The following is a 21,548-nucleotide window of genomic DNA, read 5'->3' as shown; positions in this document are numbered from 1 at the left end:
CACACACCCAGGACTGGGTAGATTTTGTAGACAGTGATATTAAGGCACTGGAAGGCTAGCTTCATGGAAGCAAGGTACAGGACTACCATGGATTCTACAATTTGATTATGAGGAAGCAGATTCTTAATAATTGTCAGAACTAGCTTTTGCACCAGTACATGGTGGACTCTGATCTGACATCTTCCCAAGAATTGGAAAAGAAGGCAGACAAATGGGTTCACACAAGGGTTAAGCAAAAATACCATGGCAATGGAGGTGACCAGAAGAAACAACATTCTTCTAAATCTCAGGATAAGGGTGGGGACAAAGCTAAATATAAGAAAGAGTCTTCTCAATGGCCCCAAAAACCTGCATCTGGGGGTGAATCCCAACATTCCAAGAAAGGCAAAAGGAAACCTTGGTGTTACTTCTGTAAGGTGAAGACCCATTGGACAAAAGATGCTGATTGTCCAAAGGTCAAGGAAACTACTTCTACTACCACTGTTCCAAAGGCACCTGCTCCCCCTAGTGCAAGTAAAAGTGGTAGTTCAGCAAACAAGGGATTACCCCAGTATTGGAACTTTCATAGATTCCCATGCTTTGTATCATTCCCCGTCGTCGGAATGGGAGTCTCGGTAACAAAAATACCATAGCTGTAGGTACAAAAGACAATGGAAAAAGGCCTAGGCCTCATTCCCTTTTGTAGCATATCACCCTCTTTGTATAAAAGAGACCAAACTTTGGCAACAGCCAATCAGAAGTGCCTCACCACTTAGAACCTTCCTGAAGGAACCTCAGAGCCTCAGATTTTCTACCGCAGGTTGTGCTTAGGGAGTCTCCTTTGAGCTCTGCTCAACGTCTACTCTTCTAAGGATTTACTTCAGGTTTTTCTTCAGAATTTCCTTCAGAATCTTTCAGATTCACTTCAGTTTTGTTCCTGCCCTCCAGGATGTCGGAGATTGAGAAGAAAAAAGCCCTTTTCAAGCCTTGTTCCACCTGTGGCAAGAAAAGGCTTTTTGTGGAGGATAAGCATAAGGACTGCATATATTGCCTCTATCCTGACCACCAGGCTGCTGACTGTAAGATCTGTCGCACCTTTTCCACCAAAACCATCCGGGACCGTGAGGGTAGGCTCCTGACATGGCTTCAAAAACTTAAGTCCAGGAAGGAGACTGTCTCAAGTGACAGTGAGGATACAGGGTCGATGTCCTCTACAAGAAGGTCAGTGAAAAGGGGTAGGGGTTCCCCTTCTCCGTCTTTGGGAAGATCTTTAAAGACCTCAAAAAAGACCCCCAGTGAGTCTGAGAGCCCAGGTTCCAGCAAATCTCCTCACAAAAGTGAAAAGGAGAGGGATGGACCTTCTACGCCTTCTACAGGTGAGAAGACTGCCACAGTCTTCAAAACACCTTCTTCCCAGTCTTCTGAGAGGAGTTCAAAGTCCTCGACGACGAAGACGTCGACGGCGGAAGGTCCGTCGAAAACACCGAAATCAGTCTCGACGTCGACGAAGACACCGTCGACAGGGGGTTCGTCTACGACGCTACAGTCGACGGCGGAGTCCTCTCCGTCGACGAAGACGAAGGCGCAGACGACGAAGAAGCCGGCGACGAAGGGGTCGACGAAGCAGTTGTCGACAAAGGTGCCGTCGACGACGAAGGTGCCGTCGATGACGAAGGTCCCGTCGATGACGTCGATGACGAAGGTCCCGTCAACGATGAAGGCTATGATGGGGTCGACGACGATGGGGCCGACATCGATGATGACGACGGCGACGATGACGACAGCGTCGACGACTACAGTCTCGTGGACGAGGGCGTCGACGACTACTACGGTCACAATGACAACGGCTGGCGTGTCGACAGTTTCATCGTCGACGACGTCCACAACGCCAATCTCGACGACTAGAATACAACCGTCGACGACGGAACCAACAATATTATCCACAGAAAAGAGGATTACTATTTCTGTGACGCGGATCACGCCAGAAATGACTTCTCCGAGGAGTGTGTCTCCCCTATTGCCAACCATGCTCCTTCAAGAGGGAGAGTCTGAGGAGGATGAACAGGATGCATACAGTTATGCCAATAGTCCCTCCCAGCTTTTGGTCAAATGCCAGGACACGGCCACCAGCAGATTGATCATCTTCAACTGCAGCAGCAGCAATCTGAACAGGAAATGGTAACAGTGCCAGCATCTTTCCTTCAAGATCTGCATATGATGCTACAGGATTATAAATCTAAGGCCAGTAGGCCTCTTCCAGTAACGTCAACGCCTGCTACGCCTTCAAGGACTCCGGCTTCATTGGTGCCACCTACTTTTCCGGCTCAAGCTTCCCCTCAGCCTCAAGCGTCCTTCCAACAGGGTACCTCTGGATTACAAGGGACCCATGATGTGGATGATTCCTCGGATGAGGACCAGCAATCGGATCATGTCTCTAATCCCGATACGGAATATGACGAATATGTCATTGAACATCCCGCATCACCAGTTCCGGACCCGGCGGACTCCCCGCCGGCGGACATTGGGGGCTTCCATCAGCTGATGGAGAGAGCTGCTGCAAGATTTAAACTGGCTATGCCTAAGGTTACCACAGATTGTTTCTTATACGATTTTAAGGAACCTTTTCGGAAAACTACTAGGTCCATTCCTATTGTGGAGCACCTATGGAAAGAGGGCATAAAAGCTATGAAACACCCGGCGACGGTGGTCCCGGTGCTACCGCGTCTAGATAAAAAGTACAAGGCGACCGATGATGCTCCTGCGGCCTTAACAGGTCACCCAAGGCCAGACTCTTGCAGGCGGCGCAGAGAAAATCACAAAACTCTTCTGCACCACTAACAACTCCTCCGGACAAGGAAGGGTGGAGGTTGGATAACGTGAGAAAGAGATTCTCATCGATGGCAAGTTTGCTGGTGCGAGCGGCTAATGCCCTAGCGATCCTGGGTAGGTACGACCGCCAGCTCTGGTGCGATGTCGCCCCGTACCTTGACCAGCTGCCTCTGGAATCTACGTCTGAGGCAAAGAAGATTTTGCAGGAAGGAGAGGCGACATCGATGGAAATCATCGACTGTGCAATGGATATTGCAACAACTGCATTCCGCTCATTGGCTGGAGCGGCAGTGCTCCGTCGCCAAGGATGGCTTAAGGCTACATGGTTCCGGCCTGAGATCCAGAACAAGGTCTTGGATCTCCCCTTCGATGGAGAGGCATTGTCCGGCAAACTTATTGACGACACCCTGCAAGATATATAGAAGGACACAGAGACGGCCAGGTCCTTGGGGACCCTTCAATACAAGAAGTCTCCTTTCAAGGGATCCAGAGGCAGGGTTGGTAATTACAGAGGGTCCTTCCAACAGCAACGATATTCCACCACAGGCTCAGGTTCCCAGCAATACCGGCAGCCTTATCAGCAGCGGCAGGGCCACTCTACCAATTACTCCAGGCCTTACAATAAAGGAAAGCAGGGTGCACGAGGACGAGATTCGTCCAAGCGCCAATAGCGGCCTCCTGGCTCTTCCTACTGGACCCTCCTTCAGGAAATCATCAGTTGGAGGCAGGGTCAACAAATACCTTCAAAACTGGCCCAGGATAACATGGGACCGTTGGGTGCTCAACATCATTCGGAAAGGGCATACCTTGGAATTCACGCAAGTCCCTCCACCCAAGCCCCCGGCAGGCACTCCATCAAAACACCAGCATCTCCTTCGGCTCGAAGTTCAACAGATGCTCTGGAAGGGAGCGATAGAGCCGGTTCCCTCAAACCAAAGAGGTCAAGGATTTTATTCCAGGTTCTTCTTGGTGAGGAAGACGCTCGACAAGTGGCGCCCCATTTTAGACCTCAGGGGGCTAAACACCTATCTAATTTCTCTGTCCTTCCGGATGGTGTCGCTCCAGGACATCTTGAAACTTATCAGCCCGGGGGATTTCATGGCCACACTCGATCTCGAGGATGCCTATTTCCACGTTCCGATTCACCCAGCGCACAGAAGGTTTATGCGATTCACAGTAGCCAAGAGCCATTACCAGTTCAGGGTTTTACCCTTTGGACTCCGCTCAGCCCCATGAATTTTCACAAAGGTGCTGGCGCCGGTAGCAGCTTTCCTGCGAAGAAACAATTTTCAGGTCTTCCCCTATCTGGACGACTGGTTACTGAAAGCTCCGTCCAGAGAAGCAGCGCTGATGGCTGTTCAAGCTTGTACCAATTTGTTTCAGAACCTGGGACTCACTCTAAACAACGAGAAGTCTTGCCTGGTCCCGTCCAGAAGAGCTCGTTTCCTGGGAGCCATCTTGGATTCAACGCTATCAAGGGCTTTTCCTACTCCGGAAAGGAGGCAGAAATTACAAACCATGGCCCAAGACTTACAAGCAAAAAAGTCTCTTTCAGTACGCCGCTACAAGTCTCTACTGGGAGTGATATCGTCGTGTATCCCACTAATTCCCCATTGCAGACTGAAGATGCGTCCTTTGCAGGAGCAACTACACAATCAGTGGAAGCAAGTCCACGGTTCATTCGAGGACAGGGTGACGATAACTCCAGAGATGAAGGAAGCGGCCTTATGGTGGACAGATCAAAACAACTTGTCCCAAGGTCTATACTTCGCAAATGACCCGTCTCCACAAGTGATAACAACGGACGCGTCATTGGAGGGTTGGGGAGCAGTGATGCAAGACCTACATGTCAGCGGTCATTGGTCACCCCAAGAGAAACGCCTCCACATCAACCCGTTGGAACTCAGGGCGATACGACTGGCTCTACAGGCTTTTCTTCCTCGCCTGGAGGGTTCACAAGTGCTTATCAGGACGGACAACACCATGGCCATGCACTATGTGAACAAGGAAGGAGGAACCAGATCGCGCCCATTGTCGCAAGAGACTCAGCACGTCTGGGAATGGGCGATCCAGCACAGGATGTCACTGACGGCAGAACACTTGCCGGGCGTCCTAAACGAAAACGCTGACAGACTGAGCAGGTCATCCTCGGTCAGCCACGAATGGGAGTTGAATCAGATAGTCTTGGAACAAGTCTTCAGCCTGTGGGGCAGGCCGGACATCGATCTGTTTGCCACTCCGACCAACAAGAAATGCCGGTCTTACGCAAGCAGGCTTCCCCATCGAGATTCACTGGGAAATGCGCTTTCGATAGCTTGGTCAAAGACATTTGTCTACGCTTTTCCTCCCATTCCTCTGATACCACGCCTGATCAGGAAACTCAAGGTGGAACCGTGCAGGATGATCCTGATAGCCCCGGCTTGGCGGAGGCAGTTCTGGTACACGGAGCTCCATCTGTTGTCGATAGCTCCTCCCTTACCTTTGAGGATTCTGCCGGATCTTCTTACGATGTCCGGGGGACAAATTTTGCACCCAGATCCTCAGTCATTACACCTGACTGCATGGCTCCTGAACAGCGAGAGTTTATGAACCTGCCATTGTTAAGGGAGATTAAGGAAGTTCTGTCCCAAGCACGGGCTCCTTCAATGAACAAAACTTACCTCCTTAAGTGGAAAAGATTTTGTTGTTGGTGTAGGAAACAAAGCATTGATCCATTCAATTCCAAGCCGCATCAGATCATGCCTTACCTGCTGTCTTTGGCCAAGTCTGGACTAGCTCATTCATCAATTAAGGTCCATTTGGCTGCTTTGTCACGGTTCAGAAGGACAGAATCCGGTCCTTCCTTGTGGTCTTCCAGGATAATCAAGCAATTTCTTAAGGGCTTGTTCAGGGTCTATCCACCGGTGAGACCGCCTCCTCCTACATGGCATTTGAATCTAGCCCTTTCTCAACTCATGAAGAGTCCATTTGAACCAGTCCATCGTTCTGACATAAAATATCTTTCGTGGAAATTGGCTCTCCTCCTTGCTCTCACGTCGGCTCGGCGTGTGGGAGAATTACAGGCTTTGACCATCCAAGAACCTTTCCTTCAATTCAAGAGAAATACTGTGATCATGAGAACTAATCCTAGGTTCATGCCAAAGGTTCCCTCGGATTTCCACTTGAATGAACCGGTCATTCTGAAGGCATTTTTCCCTCAACCTTCTACGCCAGCAGAAAAAGCATTGCATTCGTTGGATGTGCAGCGATACTTGAAATTCTATTTGGAACGTACTAAAGGTTTTCGAAAGTCTTCTCAACTGTTTGTAGACTTCGGGGGACCTAGTAAGGGCCTTCCGCTATCCAAACAGGGTGTTTCAAGATGGATCACAAGTGCCATTTTACATTGTCACAAGGCTGCAGGAAAACCTTTGACTGGAAAGATACGAGCACATTCCACAAGATCTGTGGCTTCTTCAACAGCCCTCTTCGCGGGGGTGCAAATTAAGGATATTTGCAGGGCTGCTACCTGTAGCAGCGTTCACACCTTTACCAAGCATTACTGCTTGGAATCTCTGCAACAAGATGATGCAGCAGTAGGACAGGCTGTCCTGAGGAACCTCTTCCACTAAGGGTGAGCTTTCCTTTCTTTCCCACCTTCCGTCTTTCGCATTTTGTATCTAATGTCATGTTGTCTATTGCTATAATTTACGATGCAAAATGTGATTATCTTGCCAACTGCATGCTACTCTGATACAAAGCATGAGAATCTATGAAAGTTCCAATACTGGGGTAAGAAAAAGTTACTTACCTATAACTTTAGTTCCCCAGTATTGGTAACTTTCATAGATTCCCATGCGCCCACCCACCTCCCCGATGGAAGCTCAGCCTACAACAGATATGGTGTTTAAGTACACAACGGCTATGAAAATCTGAGGCTCTGAGGTTCCTTCAGGAAGGTTCTAAGTGGTGAGGCACTTCTGATTGGCTGTTGCCAAAGTTTGGTCTCTTTTATACAAAGAGGGTGATATGCTACAAAAGGGAATGAGGCCTAGGCCTTTTTCCATCGTCTTTTGTACCTACAGCTATGGTATTTTTGTTACCGAGACTCCCATTCCGACGACGGGGAATGATACAAAGCATGGGAATCTATGAAAGTTACCAATACTGGGGAACTAAAGTTACAGGTAAGTAACTTGTTTTCTTAGTGGGGTTAACCTTGTGTACTGAGATGGGTTCTGACTTAATCCGAACACCAGCCCAGGCTGTGTTAGTCTGTGATGGTGGGATGGATCTTGTCACCTTACTAGTCAGCCCCACTTATTTGGGCAAGTGCATACAACAGCCTTTATTCAATGGAAAGGAAGTAATGACTTACAGGGATACAGGGGGCAGTGTTACCATGGTGGCAGGGAAACGTGTGTCCCCTGAACAGGTCATACTTGGACAAGTGTACCAAGTCACCAATGCTAGCAATGTCAGGACTGACCATTCCTTGGCAGTTGTGAATCTCAGCTGGGGAGGGGTAACTGGACCTATAAGGGTTGTGGTATCTCCAGACCTACCTGTAGATTGTTTGGTGGGCAATGATCTAGAAACTTCAGGCTGGTCTGAAGTGGAGTTCAGGACTCATGCAGAGATGATGGGCATCTCTGCCAGTGTGTTTGCTGTCACCAGGACTTAGGCCAAATAGCTCACCAATGAAAAACCCCTGGATCCTGAAAAATGGACCAGGTGCTTCCCAAGAGAAGGAGCAGGAAGGGTAAAGAATTTCCCTCCTCACAAACTCTCAGTGAAGATCAGTCTTCTGAGGGAGATGGTCTTAGATCCTGTGAAGAAAGTGCCCAAGAGGAGCTTGGGCCTGATCAGGCAGAGTCCTTGGAGGCAGGGGGCCCTTCCAGGACAGATGTGAGCTTGGAGCAGCAGTCCTGCCCCTCTCTTGAACCCCTTAGACAGCAAGCTGCTGCTGAGGAAGCAGGGAATATCAGTGGGTCCCATAGGATCTATTGGTAAGATGGGCTCTTGTATTCTGAGGGCAGAGACCCCAAACCTCATTCCGCCAGGAGGTTGGTAATACCCCAGAGGTTTCCTCCTCTCCATAGCCCATAATATTCCTCTTGCAGGACACTTAGGGCAAAGCAAGACTTGAGACAGGCTTGTTCCTCACTTTCATTGGCCCCATATGTCTGAAGACACAAAGGAGTTTTGTCGCTCCTGTGCCACTTGCCAAGCCAGTGATAAGTCAGGTGGCACCACAAAGGCCCCCTTAATTCCACTTCCAGTGGTTGGGGTCCCCTCTGAGAGGGTAGGGATTAACATCGTTGGTCCCCTGAACCTTCCAACTGGATCTGGGCACAGCTACATTCTAGTGGTGGTGAACCATGCCACTAGGTACCCAGAAGCTATTCCCCTTAGGTCCACCACAGCTCCTGTGGTCATGGGAATCGTTTCCACAGTGGGCTTCCCGAAGGAGGTCTTAACCGGCAGAGGTACAAACTTCACGTCTAGTCACAATACTGCCATGTGGAAAGAGTGTGGCGTAAACGCCACACTCCATCCCCAATGTAATGGGCTTGTTGAAAGGTTCAGCAAGACCCTCAAGGGTATAATCATGAGACTCCCAGAAAAGCTTAGGCGAAAATGGGATGTCTTACTACCCTACATTCTCTTTGCATACAGAGAGGTTCCTCAGAATGGGGTTGGCTACAGCCATTTCAGCCTATGTTTGGACATCCAGTTAGGGGTCCCTTATGTCTAGTGAAGGAAGGTTGAGGGTAACCATGGGCGTAGCACTTCGCTCCGCCCCCGGAGTTGGCGTAGTGTTGCCTACTTCGCGCTGCACAAAGTAGGCGTAGTAGGCAACGCTACGCCCACTCCGTGCCTGAGCGAAGTTGCCCGCCACCCGCCTTCCTCCCGCCCTCTTCTACGACCCTAATTTTCCTATAACACACAGTAAAATAAAAGGGAAATAACTTACCTTGAATGCAGCGTTCTGGGGATCCCTCATCCTGTAGACGCACCGACTTATTCAAATGAATGCGCATTTCTCACGAGAAATGGTCAGTGCAGACAAATCTTCTGGCCCTTTACGCAGCTGCAGTGTAGAAAAAGCACTTTACATTTACCCAACGAGGTAGCACTTACTGGATTAGCCGGTAGAAAGTACTCCAGTTGAGTAGAGTTATTGCACAAAACTGTGGCATCTTCGTGGATAACTATGCAGGGCAGGATTCATTCTGACACGAGGCTCCTGTCACAAAAATTAAACCTCAACAGGAAGCACTTACAGATATAGCAGGGCCCGAGTTGAAGCTCCAATTCAGTAATGTTTTAATCAGCCCAAAACATTAGTGAACACGGTCAAGGCTGGGCAAGTGTGCTTTAACCCCATATCTGCCTTCGAAAATTAGCTGTAATATTCGAGGGAGGTCTTTGAATCCCTGAGTTTCTCGAGCGCAATCCCCGTGTAGTTCCTGTGACCAGGATGCTGCTTTCTCCTCACCTACTGCCCTGCTCGCTCTCTGACCCTTTATACACAAGAGGCATGTTGACACGCATAGAAGCCCCGCATCACACACTAGCGGTATCAAACGTCTTCCAGCCCTTTCCCAACTATGATGGGCAGCTCACTCAAGGGACCTCGGCGCCTTTTGGCGCGGTGGCAAAGTTACAGGCACACATGGTCAGTGGAGACAAATCTTCTGGCCCTCTACGCAGCTGCAGTGTAGGAAAATCACTTACCCATTTACCCAACGAGGTAGCACTTACTGATTAGCCAGTAGAAAGTACTCCAGTTGAATGAATTTAAATCACAAAAAAATCAGCGAGTTTGTGGGAAAATCTGTGAATTTGCAGATTTGTTTGTGATTTCGCACGAATTCTCAGACCGCAGATCCGCAAAATTCGCCCATACTTAATCAGGACAGAGGTCCAAAAGATGCTGGAACTGGGGGTCATTGAGCCTTCTGAGCACATCAACCGCTGCGAAGTCTGCTGGGCACAGACAGAGCAGAACCTCCTGAAATAACCTCCCTGACATATTTGCTCCAGACGACCTCCCCGGCCCGCGGGACCTCAACACTATACAATTTTATGCAACATAGTGATGATTCACCCAATAGAAAGGAATGGCAGAAGAACCTGGGTGGAATAATAACGGACAATGGGCATATAGTTGTTCAATCATTAAGAGCATATCGCAAAATGGCAGGCATTGCCTGGTGCACTTTGAATACCTTAACAGAGTATAATATACCCCAGCCCACTTATTCAGATATGACCTGCAAGATGAGGATAAGTGTTTAAGATGTGGCACTGAGAGTGCCGGGTTCGGCCATCTTGCTTGGTTCTGTCCTGAGATACATGCATTCTGGTTAAAAGTGAAGCTTCAGGGCATGGTGGACTGTTTGTGCTAGACTCCCCAATGCTAGACTTACTGGGCCTAGACTGTGATGGACCATAACAATTTAGAAGACTGGTGGCAATGGGCATGCTACGGGCAAAGAGATGATTTCCAATGCGCTGGATGAAAGGCCTGATGCCGATGATCTCGGAGTGGTATGCTGACATGACCTATTGTAATACCAATGCAGACACATTTAACTCCTTGAAGCTGATTCGTAGCAGACCACGTGGCATATGGGGACCATTTAAGGCTTACCTACACAGCAGGGCAGAAACTGAAAGTGATACAAATGGCCAACAACCAGAAGAACAGGAATGTGATTGGAGAGGCGTGGACAATAGATAGACAGGATATAGGGGCATGCATTCTGCGATAGTTGGGCCACAGCGTTACTAAGGCCGGATGTTTTATCCCATTTAAGTGTTTGTTTAAGAGACTTAGACATATGATAATAATGTATAACTACGAGATTTATACGTGGTGATTGAAGTTGTAACTCTAATAATGATTTCTCATAGATGTCTGCTTACGTTCCCATTGAGGAGCAAGCCGCCCCTACGCCACATGTAAATGTTTGTTTTATGTTTATACTGTAAATGCTGCTAACAGCAAAGGAATGCACATTATTTGAAAAAGATAAATAAAGTTTAAAAAACAAAAAATTAAGAACTCCCCATCATTGTGCACCTATTAATAGGTAATAGTGTGTATTTGTCATTGAGACTGCAATGGGGAAACATCGGCATAACAAAGGAATTGGCAATTGGGTTTAGCGTACTGGACATTCGTTCATAGATTTAGATGATAACAGTCCTCTGTCTCTTACAATGGTTGACCATCCAGTGAGAATACACCACCCACATTTTAAATGCAATTGTTTATGTGCTGCCTTGTCTGGAAGCAAGTTTTGAGAAAGGCAAACCCTGAAACGAGTCAACTTGCTATTAAACAACTTGAAATTTATCCAGCGAGTGCTTCCCATCTCCTTTTGGGACTTTATGGTAATATATATGAATAAACTACTTGAATTGCTATTATTGAACGTTAAAATACAAGAACCATTTATGCATGAAAATATTGGATGGATTGACCCTAAACAGCTTCTGAGTGTTAGGGATTATACTTGGATAAATATGCACAGTCAAATAGGATGATGTAAGAGTGTTAAGTGACATGACCCTCTACCCAAGCACCCAGATATAACTTAATGATACACATTTAAAATGAGGAAAAATGTACATGTAAAATCAGGGTGTACTGCCAGTAGTCGGTAGGACCCATCTGGTATCGGATGTTTTCCAAAAAATATAAGCAAAGAAAAGCATGAATACCTTGAAAATAGCAACACCACCTATATTTTTTACATTAGTAACATTAGAACAATGGGGCAGATTTACAAGCCACTTGCGACAACTTTATGCCGCTGTTGCGTCACTTCTGTGACTCAGCGTCGTCGTAAACAATGTCCCACATGGCGACATATTTACAATGTGACACATCTAGGGAGATGCGTCGCGTTGTAAAGCCCTGCGCTAATTATACCTGCGTCAGGTGGTCTGCTTAATTCAGACACTCTGTTCATCACCACCCCCTTTTCTGAATCATTTTGTCCACCATAAGCGTGGAAGGGTATACTCAGATGTGAGTCCTTTGCTCATTGCACCATCAGGATTCAAGCAAGCCGGGCCGACGACGGCTGAAATGCCAGAAACCGGTCCCCGGAAGCTTGTTTCCTTCCCAGTATAAGAATTGGCTTGATAGTTTGGTTTGCCCTGTTCCCATCATGCACTGGGACAGGAACAGACTAATTTGCATGTAGCCAGGTTCTGAGCTGGGATGGTGCAGTGAGCTAAAAAACGGTGATGGATCAAGCCCTGATCTTTGGACTGGGTAGGAGTGGTCTGCTTAATTCAGACACTCTGTTCATCACCACCCCCTTTTCTGAATCATTTTGTCCACCATAAGCGTGGAAGGGTATACTCAGATGTGAGTCCCTTGCTCATTGCACCATCAGGATTCAAACAAGCCGGGCCGACGACAGCTGAAATGCCAGAAACCGGTCCCCGGAAGCTTGTTTCTTTCCCAGTATAAGAATTGGCTTGGTAGTTTGGTTTGCCCTGTTCCCATCATGCACTGGGACAGCAACAGACTAATTTGCATGTAGCCAGGTTCTGAGCTGGGATGGTGCAGTGAGCTAAAAAACGGTGATGGATCAAGCCCTGATCTTTGGACTGGGTAAGAGTGGTCTGCTTAATTCAGACACTCTGTTCATCACCACCCCCTTTTCTGAATCAGGTATAATGTATGCAGGGTGGGCGTTTTGACGTAACAAAGCCTTGTAAAAGTGACACCGGGAAATCTACAAGATTTCATCTCATCACTTCTATGACGTCACTCCGTCAAAACCTTGCGCCTGCTTGAAGCAGGCGTAAGGAGTGATGCAGCATGATAGGAATAGGCATTTCTGACCATTGCTGGAGTTGCGTTGTGCTTGCGACATGACTCCAACAATGCGCTGCCTTTCTACCAGATGATGCTTCATGCATCTGTCTATCCTTGTACCATGGTGCGCCTCATTGTAAATGCAGCACATCCATGGTAGAGTAAGTGTTTTTTTACGTGACGCAAATTTCCTGACGCATCTCTGATAATATGCAGAGGTGTGCCAGTTCTTGTAAATCTGCCCTAATGTTTTTAGACGTATATCCACTCGAAACCAGGGGCTTTACCAGTCGCAGCTCACAGAGGGAGAGCTGCGGGTGGTGAGGCAGGGAGGGGCAGGGTGGGGGGTAGTGGACTCGGACATACGACGGACAGGAGTAAGTTAAGTAATAAAATAAATAGTTGCAGGTGCAGCGAGCGCAAGGTAAATAGTTTTATTTATTTAATTACTTATTTTACTTCTGTCCATCATATATCCGAGTCCACTACCCCCCCACCATAACCCTCCCCGCCCCGCCTTACCCCGTCCCACAGCACTCCCTCTGTGGGCCGCCACTGGGAATTCCAATAGTCACTGCAGATCGTGGGGCCCGAGCTCTAAGGGGCCCCTATCCGGCACTGTGCACAGGCAGCTGGCCCCTGGCATGAGATCTTTTAACTGGGTCTGAAGCATGGGGGACCTCCTTCAAGTAATTTGCAAGGAGCCCCCTCAAGTTTCGGTATGCCATTGCTCGAAACTGTTCCTGAAATATCAGCTCTAAGCAAGCACCTCTTGTGCTAAAACACATGCGTATTCATAAAAAACAAACAACTCTAAATATACATAAATAGCCATAGGATATTTTTTAAAGTTAGAAAGTCATATGGGGTGAAACTTGCAATAGATATTAGATATTATACTTACAAAGATTGCTGCAGTCGATCCCATAAAACTAAAAACAAATTAAGAAGTTACCAATACATTCTTTCTTGGTAATATTGCAAATTATCATCTTCCAAAGAACGCATGTTGAAATAACATTATGAAGCACTTTTAGTGGCCACAGTATACGCTAGTATGTGGATAGCAGGCCACAGAACTCAAAATGCTAGGGCCACATGCAAAATACTGAAATGTAGTTAATGCATAGGCATTTCTTTCACAGTTGAAATGAGAAAAACATGAGCATGGATGACATGGTTGTGATGTAGTATAAAAATGTGAAATCTGGTTTCTTTTAGTGCAGTAGGTTATAGGATGATATGTTCTCTATTGTCACTAGTGTTTGCGTGCAAGAATTAGTATTTATAGACTGCAAACTCAAACTTAGTGCTCGATTTAGAGTGTAGCGATGGAGTACCCTGTCATCAAACTCTCGTCTGCTTGCCCAATTTTCAGTCGGGTGGACTACCTGGTGTATGCAGCCAGAGTAAAATTTACTCTGTTAGGGTAAATTTTCCACAGACAGACTGAGGGATTATGGGCCGTAGCATATAAACCATTCAACAGTCTACAAATTTAGAATAAGATGTCAGATTCATTTCTTTATTTTACTTTCTGACCCTGCCGGGAATATCCTGGCAGTGAAGGACTGTAAAAATAAAAAATAAATGCTCCCACACCATGGGAGAAAACTCAGATGGTGCTGGGACCATTAGGTTTTACTTTCACAAAAACTTCTGCTTTGGGGAATTTGTTTTTGGAAAAGTAAAACCTTTTAAAGGCTTTGTGTAAGCGTTTATCACTAATGTCAGATGCACACCTAACTTAAATGCTTTGTACAAACCACCATGAAGGTGATTCATGCAAACTGAAAGAATTCACCACGGGACTAGGGGTCAACTCTAACCTTGGTTGGTGGAGGACAAAAGGGTGGGTAAAGGCAGGGTGGTGGACAAAAGTACTCCACTCCCCCTGACTGCCTTTACTCTGTCCACCATACTGTAAATGAGGCCCTTGGTTGGGAAGTCACAAGTTACTTTAGAGCATTAGGAAACGATGCAATATCATACACATGAGATATTAGTAATGTCTTTCATCAAGGAAATTTGAGTGACATCAAATAGATAAAAAAGAGTTCTCTATGTTGTCACTCAGAAACCCAGATGTGAAAACATGCCCATTATTCACTTTTTACCCACCTATGTCTTTATGTTATGGAGGCCTGTTAGAATAGCCTGGATTTCCTTTATGATATTATAATAGTGGGTAAAAGCTTTTGTTAAGCACAGCTACATCATAGCTGTGAATTACCATATGTAAGTGTATATTTATCAGTGTTCGCACAACACAGGGTAGCAAGCAAAGTTGCTGTGCTGCATTGAGTGAATTGAAGAGAGTGGAAAAGTACCTATATCTCCGAATATCACTGCGTAGCGCCAACACAGGCACTCTAGCACCAAGGTGCATGGGGGCCAGTATTACCAGTGGAATTGTTTTTGCACAGGAAGGGGTACACCCCTGCACAAAAGCAATCTAATCCAAAATGGCATGTTCCTCTTTTGATGCATGATGCAGAACATTACACACAGAAAGAGAAAGCAACAAGGAAGAGTAAACACATTTATCCTCATAACGCCTCTCTATGGTAGGCAGGGCTTTAAGTGGGCCGGGTCTCAAGGGGTCTGAGCACCGGTAGTTTTTTTCAGGGGGCCTCGAAACGGGTCTCTATCGGGCTCTGTTTTGAGCCCTAACACAGGCAGTCTGTTTTTTTCCCAGACTGCAGTGACAGCTGTTTGCTGTCACTGCAGTCCGGGAAAAAGTGCCAGGGCTCAAAACAAAGCCTGATATAGACCTGTTTCGAAACAGCAGGCACATGGATTTGCTCTGCTCACACTGCTCACTTCTCAGTAGTAAATGTAAATTGTAAATTGATACTTGTATAGCGCACTACTCACCCGCAAGGGTCTCAAGGCGCTTGTACGAATACCGCTGTGGAACCCATCCTGGCTTTCCCTGTGAGGCGTCCACTCCTGGGCACCCCCAAGGTGGAGGCCAGGCATCCTTAGCGTTGTGGGGGCCATTGTGGAGATTAAGCAAGCTATTGCCCAGAGTTACAGAGTGGGACTCAATGATTGGAATAGGCACCGAGGCGAGAATTATCAGGTCCGTGGAATTTTGAGCCCAAGACCCACCGAGGTGGGGAATTGAACCCTGGTACCGGGCTAGACCTCTGCATCAGGGTCTGCCGCTCTAATCATTGAGCCACACTTCTCCACTCGTAGACACACACTTCTCCACTAGTAGAGAAATTACAGAATGGCTTTATGCCAGGTGAGCGTTGTGGGGGAAGGGAAATCCTTTAATAGTCATTTTCTTTCTGGATTTCCCTTCTCTTTCTGAAACTCAGGAGCAGCAACATTGTGGTAGGGTCACCAGGGATTTAATTGGAAGCTTTGTCAATATTATATAAAAGTCATAGTTGCAGCTTATTTATCTTTTGCAAGTAATAACCATTGACAAAGCCAATATCCCTTTCTTAATGTAGGTATGATGTTACTTGTATCAAATATCTGGATGCAATGACAGAACCAGCAAAATACAAGTCAGGCAGCACACTATGCTAAGCACAGATTTTTTGCGTAAGTGATTTAAAGCCACGCCCCTAATTACAATGACCACGCCCCTTTGAGAGACCCCCCAGTTTTTTCATCCCACTTAAAGCCCTGATGCTAGGTGTACTGATTTCACTGAATTCCAAACCTTTGTAAATCTGGAATTGCTTGAAATAAATGGGTGGATGCACTGTAATGCCCATGCTCCTCCCATTTAATGCATACTACTAAGATATATAATGTAATGCAATGCAAGCTGCTGCGCTGTTTTACATTTCTGCCCATAGCCACAGAAGGCCACACAAATCAAGCCTTTCATGGTGTTGAATTCTTACTTGTATTCACTGCATGCACCATGTTTACCTGTGTGCAGCATTCTGTGTTCCATATGAATGTTGTTTGTGGAAGACTGGATGCTCTGCAGTTAAAGTTGCAGTCACCACCCGGTGGGTGCATTGCTGTGCCACTCTTAATAAAGCCTACTTAAAGTACTACTGAATATGGACTTTTAGAGTTTCTAACATTGTTGACGAGTTGAGGAGGCATCCTGTCAAGTTAGTGGAAAGGAAAGGAGCGGATTGTTTCTCAAATCCACTGTGTGCTTACTAATTTTGCGGATATTTGTTTTTCCAATATTCATGAATAGTTGGACCTGCATGGTATTTCTCCTTGGACTATTTTTAGGAGAAGGAGCCAATACGCCTATATGCCGATTCCACATGGAAAGGGAAATTTCCTAAAAGGACTGACTGTTTTCATGGATTTAATGAAGACATTTTACTGAGCATGGTGACTCACCGTCATCTGGTTGTGATCTAAGGAGCAGAATCTGTAGTAGCACCTGGCTATGTTTATTGTGTGCTGCGGAGTGACGCAGGGAAGTGGAACTTCTACTGTGCTTATGAAGAGCTGACCCTACGTAGTGGCGCCTGGGAAGCTTTGTCCTACGCTCTTCCGGGAATGTTTTTTGCCTTGTTACATTGCGTGGCGACCATGTTGGGTCAGTGGATGGTATTGAATGTAGTATTTGCTCTTTCTGAGATTTCATGGGGAAGCACTGGGAGTTGACAGTGTCAGGGCCTGATTACATTTCTTGGTGTATGGTGATTTATAGTTCACCTTACTTAACATTTTCTAAGTAACTTTTCATCTCCTTAATGTTGATTTTCTTGTATTTTTTGCCATGAATGATGATCAGCAATTAATAAGCCTATTATTTGGGAACATTGAGCTCAGACTATTTTATAAAGCGGTACAAAAGGGGGTGGTGATGGACGGAGCATCTGAACCAATCAAACACTCACACCCAGTCACAAGATCTGGGTTTAATCCATCACCGTTCTTTAGCCCACTCTGCCACCCCAGTTCAGACATGGCCATATGCAAATCAGTCTGGCCCTGTGCCTCATGGGAACAGCCCAGCCCGAACTGCCAAGCCATGCCATCCCTGGACCGGAAACAAGCTTCCTACGACCGGTTTCTGACATTTCAGCCGTCTTCAGCCAGACTTGCTTGAATCCAGTGACAAAGTGAGTAAGGGACTCACGTCTGAGCATACCCTGCCAACTTATGGCGAACAAAGCGGTACAAAAGGGGGTGGTGATGGACGGAGCATCTGAACCAATCAAACACTCACACCCAGTCACAAGATCTGGGTTTAATCCATCACCGTTCTTTAGCCCACTCTGCCACCCCAGTTCAGACATGGCCATATGCAAATCAGTCTGACCCTGTGCCTCATGGGAACAGTCCAGTCCGAACTGCCAAGCCGTTTGGGCTATTCTATATTCAGTCAGCATCAAGGTAATATGGTTACTAGACAAGGAGGAATTTTTGTGCTGCTGGGAATTGCTTCAAGGTATATGTTTGAGTACTGGACAGATACACCATGCAGTTTAACCCTCCAGCTAAGATTCTACAAAGCAAGGGAGAGCCTCCCACTCCAGGGGTAAGATGGAAGGAGGAGTGTATAACTTTTATGAGGGCCATAGATGATGAACGTAAAGGAGGAGAGAGCAAGAAGAGTATATTTTTTACATTGTTTGGGATTAGGAATGCAAAAAGAAGACAAATCTTTTGACGATTTTTTAACACTGCTTTAAGAATTATCCATGCATTGCAACTTTGGTCCTATGTCTGATGAAATGATTAGAGACCAGAAAATTGTGCACGTAAAGGACATAAAAATGCAAGAGCTTATCATCAGATCGAATTGGCTAAGGAGTCTAGACATCTGATAGAATTCATTACTCATCAAGTGTTGTTTCAGTTCACCAGGATTCCATTTGGTCTAGCTCCAGTGGCCTCCATCTTCCAAAGGGCGATGCTTCACATATGCAGAGACATTGATCAGTATGATAAATGCTTTCAAGATGCCATTTTAATTTAAGCGCTGCGAGGCCCCAGGGCGGTTATGCGCTATACAAATGCAATTTTTCATTTCATTTCATTTCATTTTTGCTCGAAACGAAGAGGAACATTGATGTCACATGATTGAAGTATGTAACAGGTTGGAAAAACATTGTCTAACCCCCAAAGGGCACAAGTGTACAATGTTTAGAAATTCTGTGGAGTACGTAGGCCATACTCCATCAGGTGTCAGTGTGGTGCCCAAAAAAAATCTAATGTAGAAGCTATTGTTAATGTCCTTGATCCCACTACCAGAGAGCAGTTACTCTCATTTGCTGGCTGTGTGAATACTTTTGCACCCAAAATGGAGCCTTTAAGAGCCCTGTTGAGATGTAATGTGGCTTATGAATGGGCAAATATCCAACAGGTGGTGTTTAGTAACAAAAAACAGGATATGGTGAAAGAGCCCACATTGAAACCGTTCTGCATGAAGGAGTGTGTGATTACTGTTGATGCAAGTTTGTATGGGGTCAGTGGTATATTATTCCAGATATGTGACAGATGAGTGGAATGTTTCGTTTGCTTCTCACACGCTGAATGAGAGAGAGATCATATATGATGTCATTGAGACGGAATTGATGGCATAAGTGTGGGCAGCTGAGCATTTCAGGAACTATGTTTTGGGCAGTAAATTTGTGTTGAGATCTGACCACAAGCCGTTAGTGAACATTTTTATCTCGTGGGGGTGCTTGGAATTCCACGGCGCAGTTTTACAGCCTTGCCTCCAGACTTAAAAAATACACTTTCAGTACTGTATATGTCCCAGGGAAGGGGAACATGACAGCCGATTTCTTGTCACGTCTTCCTTGTCAACAAAGTGATGTGGGGATTGGAGGAGTAAATGAAATGATTGCCAACATTTTAAGACATCATAACTGGAGAATTTGAAGGAATTTCTGAGGAATGTTGGAAAGAATGTGTTAGACCTGGCACCATTGGCAGCGGTTTCTCCTGTATTTTTGCCTTTCCCTCCTGTGTTTTTGCAGTGTGTTGGACTTTGTTTTTCTGGTTTAGATGCTTTGGGCACTTTGCCACTGCTGTTCATTGCCAAAGTGCAAATGCTCCCTTTGTCAATTGCTGTTATGGATTGGTTATCCCATGATTGACATACGTGGAGGAGTGTGGCTCAATGGTTAGAGCGGCAGACCATGATGCATAGTTCTGGCCCGGGACCAGGGTTCAATTCCCGCCTCGGCGGGTCTTGGACTCAATTTCCACGGACCTGACAATTCTCGCCTCGGTGCTTATTCTAATCATGGGCCCCACGCTGCAACTCTGGGCAATAGCTTGCTTAACCTCCACACCGGCACCAACAGCGCTAGGATGCCTGGCTTCACCCTGGGGGTGCCCAGGAGTGGACACTTCACAGGGAAAGCCAGCGGTATGAGTAATAGCGCCAGGAAACCGCTTGGTGGCAGTGCGCTCTACAAATACCTTGACATTTACATTTACATTAGAAGAATAATGCCAAAGTCATTGAGAAGACCGTCAACAGACAGCTTGCTCAAGACGAATGGATCCCTCGACCCCTCGCAGTTCGGGACCCCTCGCAGTTCGGTTTCCGAGCCAACCACAGCACCGAGACCGCCTTGATCGCAGCCACCGATGACATCAGATCCCTGCTCGACAATGGGGAAACAGCAGCCCTCATCCTCCTGGACCTCTCCGCAGCGTTCGACACTGTCTGCCACCGCACCCTAGTACAGCGCCTCAACAACATCGGAATCCAAAAGAAGGCACTGGAGTGGATCATCTCATTCCTCGCCGGAAGAACCCAGAGAGTCCGCCTCCCCCCGTTCAGATCTGAGGCCACCAAAGTCATTTGCGGCGTTCCACAAGGATCCTCTCTCAGCCCAACCCTCTTCAACATCTACATAAGCCCCCTCGCAGCCATCGCACGCCAACACAACCTCAACATCATCTCCTACGCCAACGACACCCAGCTGATCCTCTCCCTCACCACCGACCCCGCCACCGCCAGAACCAGCCTACACGAAGGGATGAAAGACGTCGCCGAGTGGATGGAGAACAGCCGCCAGAAACTGAATTCAGAAAAGACAGAAGTCCTCATCCTGGGATCATCGCCCTCTGCCTGGCACCACTCCCATGCCAACGGACCACGCACGCAACCTGGGCTTCGTCCTGGACTCCTCCCTCTCGATGACCAGACAAGTCAAGGCCATCTCCTCATCGTGCTTCAACACCATGCGTATGCTCCGTAAGATCTTCCGATGGATCCCCACCGAGACCAGGAAGACCGTCACCCAGGCACTCGTCACCAGCCGACTGGACTATGGGAACACCCTCTACGCCAGAACCTACAGCCAAAATTCAGAAAAGATTCCAACGCATCCAGAACGCCTCCACACGACTCATCCTGGACATCCCCCGACACAGCCACATCTCCTGCCACCTGAGAGACCTACACTGGCTCCCCATCAGCAAGAGGATCACGTTCAGGCTCCTCACCCACGCACACAAGGCGCTCCACGAGCTGGGCCCCAAGTACCTCAACGACCACCTGACCTTCTACACGCCCACCCGTCAGCTATGATCGACCAGCCTCGCCCTCGCCGCCGTACCACGCATCCGCAGAACCACCGCCGGAGGAAGATCCTTCTCCTACCGGGCAGCCAATACTTGGAACTCCCTCCCCATCTACCTCCGACTGACCCAGGACCATCTCTCCTTCAGGAAACAACTCAAGACCTGGCTGTTTGAGCAGTAACGCACCCCTCTCCCCCAGCGCCTTGAGACCCTTCCGGGTGAGTAGCGCGCTATACAAATGTCATGATTGATTGATTGATTGATACAACTTCAATCTCCTGTAAATGCTTCAGCATGGAATTCCACAGTCAAGCTGCCGGAACGGAGAAAGATCTTCTAACTTTGCAGACCTTGGTAATATATAAAAGGCCCTGCTTAGCGGATCGGAGAGCCCTACTACGTAAATAAACTTTGACTTTTTCCT

General features: G+C 47.1%; 1 protein-coding gene across 1 annotated transcript in view; it reads right to left on the bottom strand.

The window, feature by feature from the left end:
- The window catches only part of LOC147689810 (galectin-3-like), a 250,363-nt gene that overhangs the window by 166,017 nt on the left and 62,798 nt on the right, over positions 1 to 21,548 (bottom strand). Inside the window, exon 3 of the mRNA XM_086937291.1 lies at positions 13,539 to 13,566. Coding sequence (XP_086793417.1) covers positions 13,539 to 13,566 — 28 coding nt within the window. The remainder of the gene's footprint in view (positions 1 to 13,538; positions 13,567 to 21,548) is intronic.

The sequence above is a fragment of the Lissotriton vulgaris genome, chromosome 9 (assembly GCF_964263255.1).
Source record: "Lissotriton vulgaris chromosome 9, aLisVul1.2, whole genome shotgun sequence".
Taxonomy (NCBI): Eukaryota; Metazoa; Chordata; class Amphibia; order Caudata; family Salamandridae; genus Lissotriton; species Lissotriton vulgaris.
Note: the sequence above shows the minus strand (reverse complement) of the source record. Positions and strands in the feature narration are given on the sequence as shown.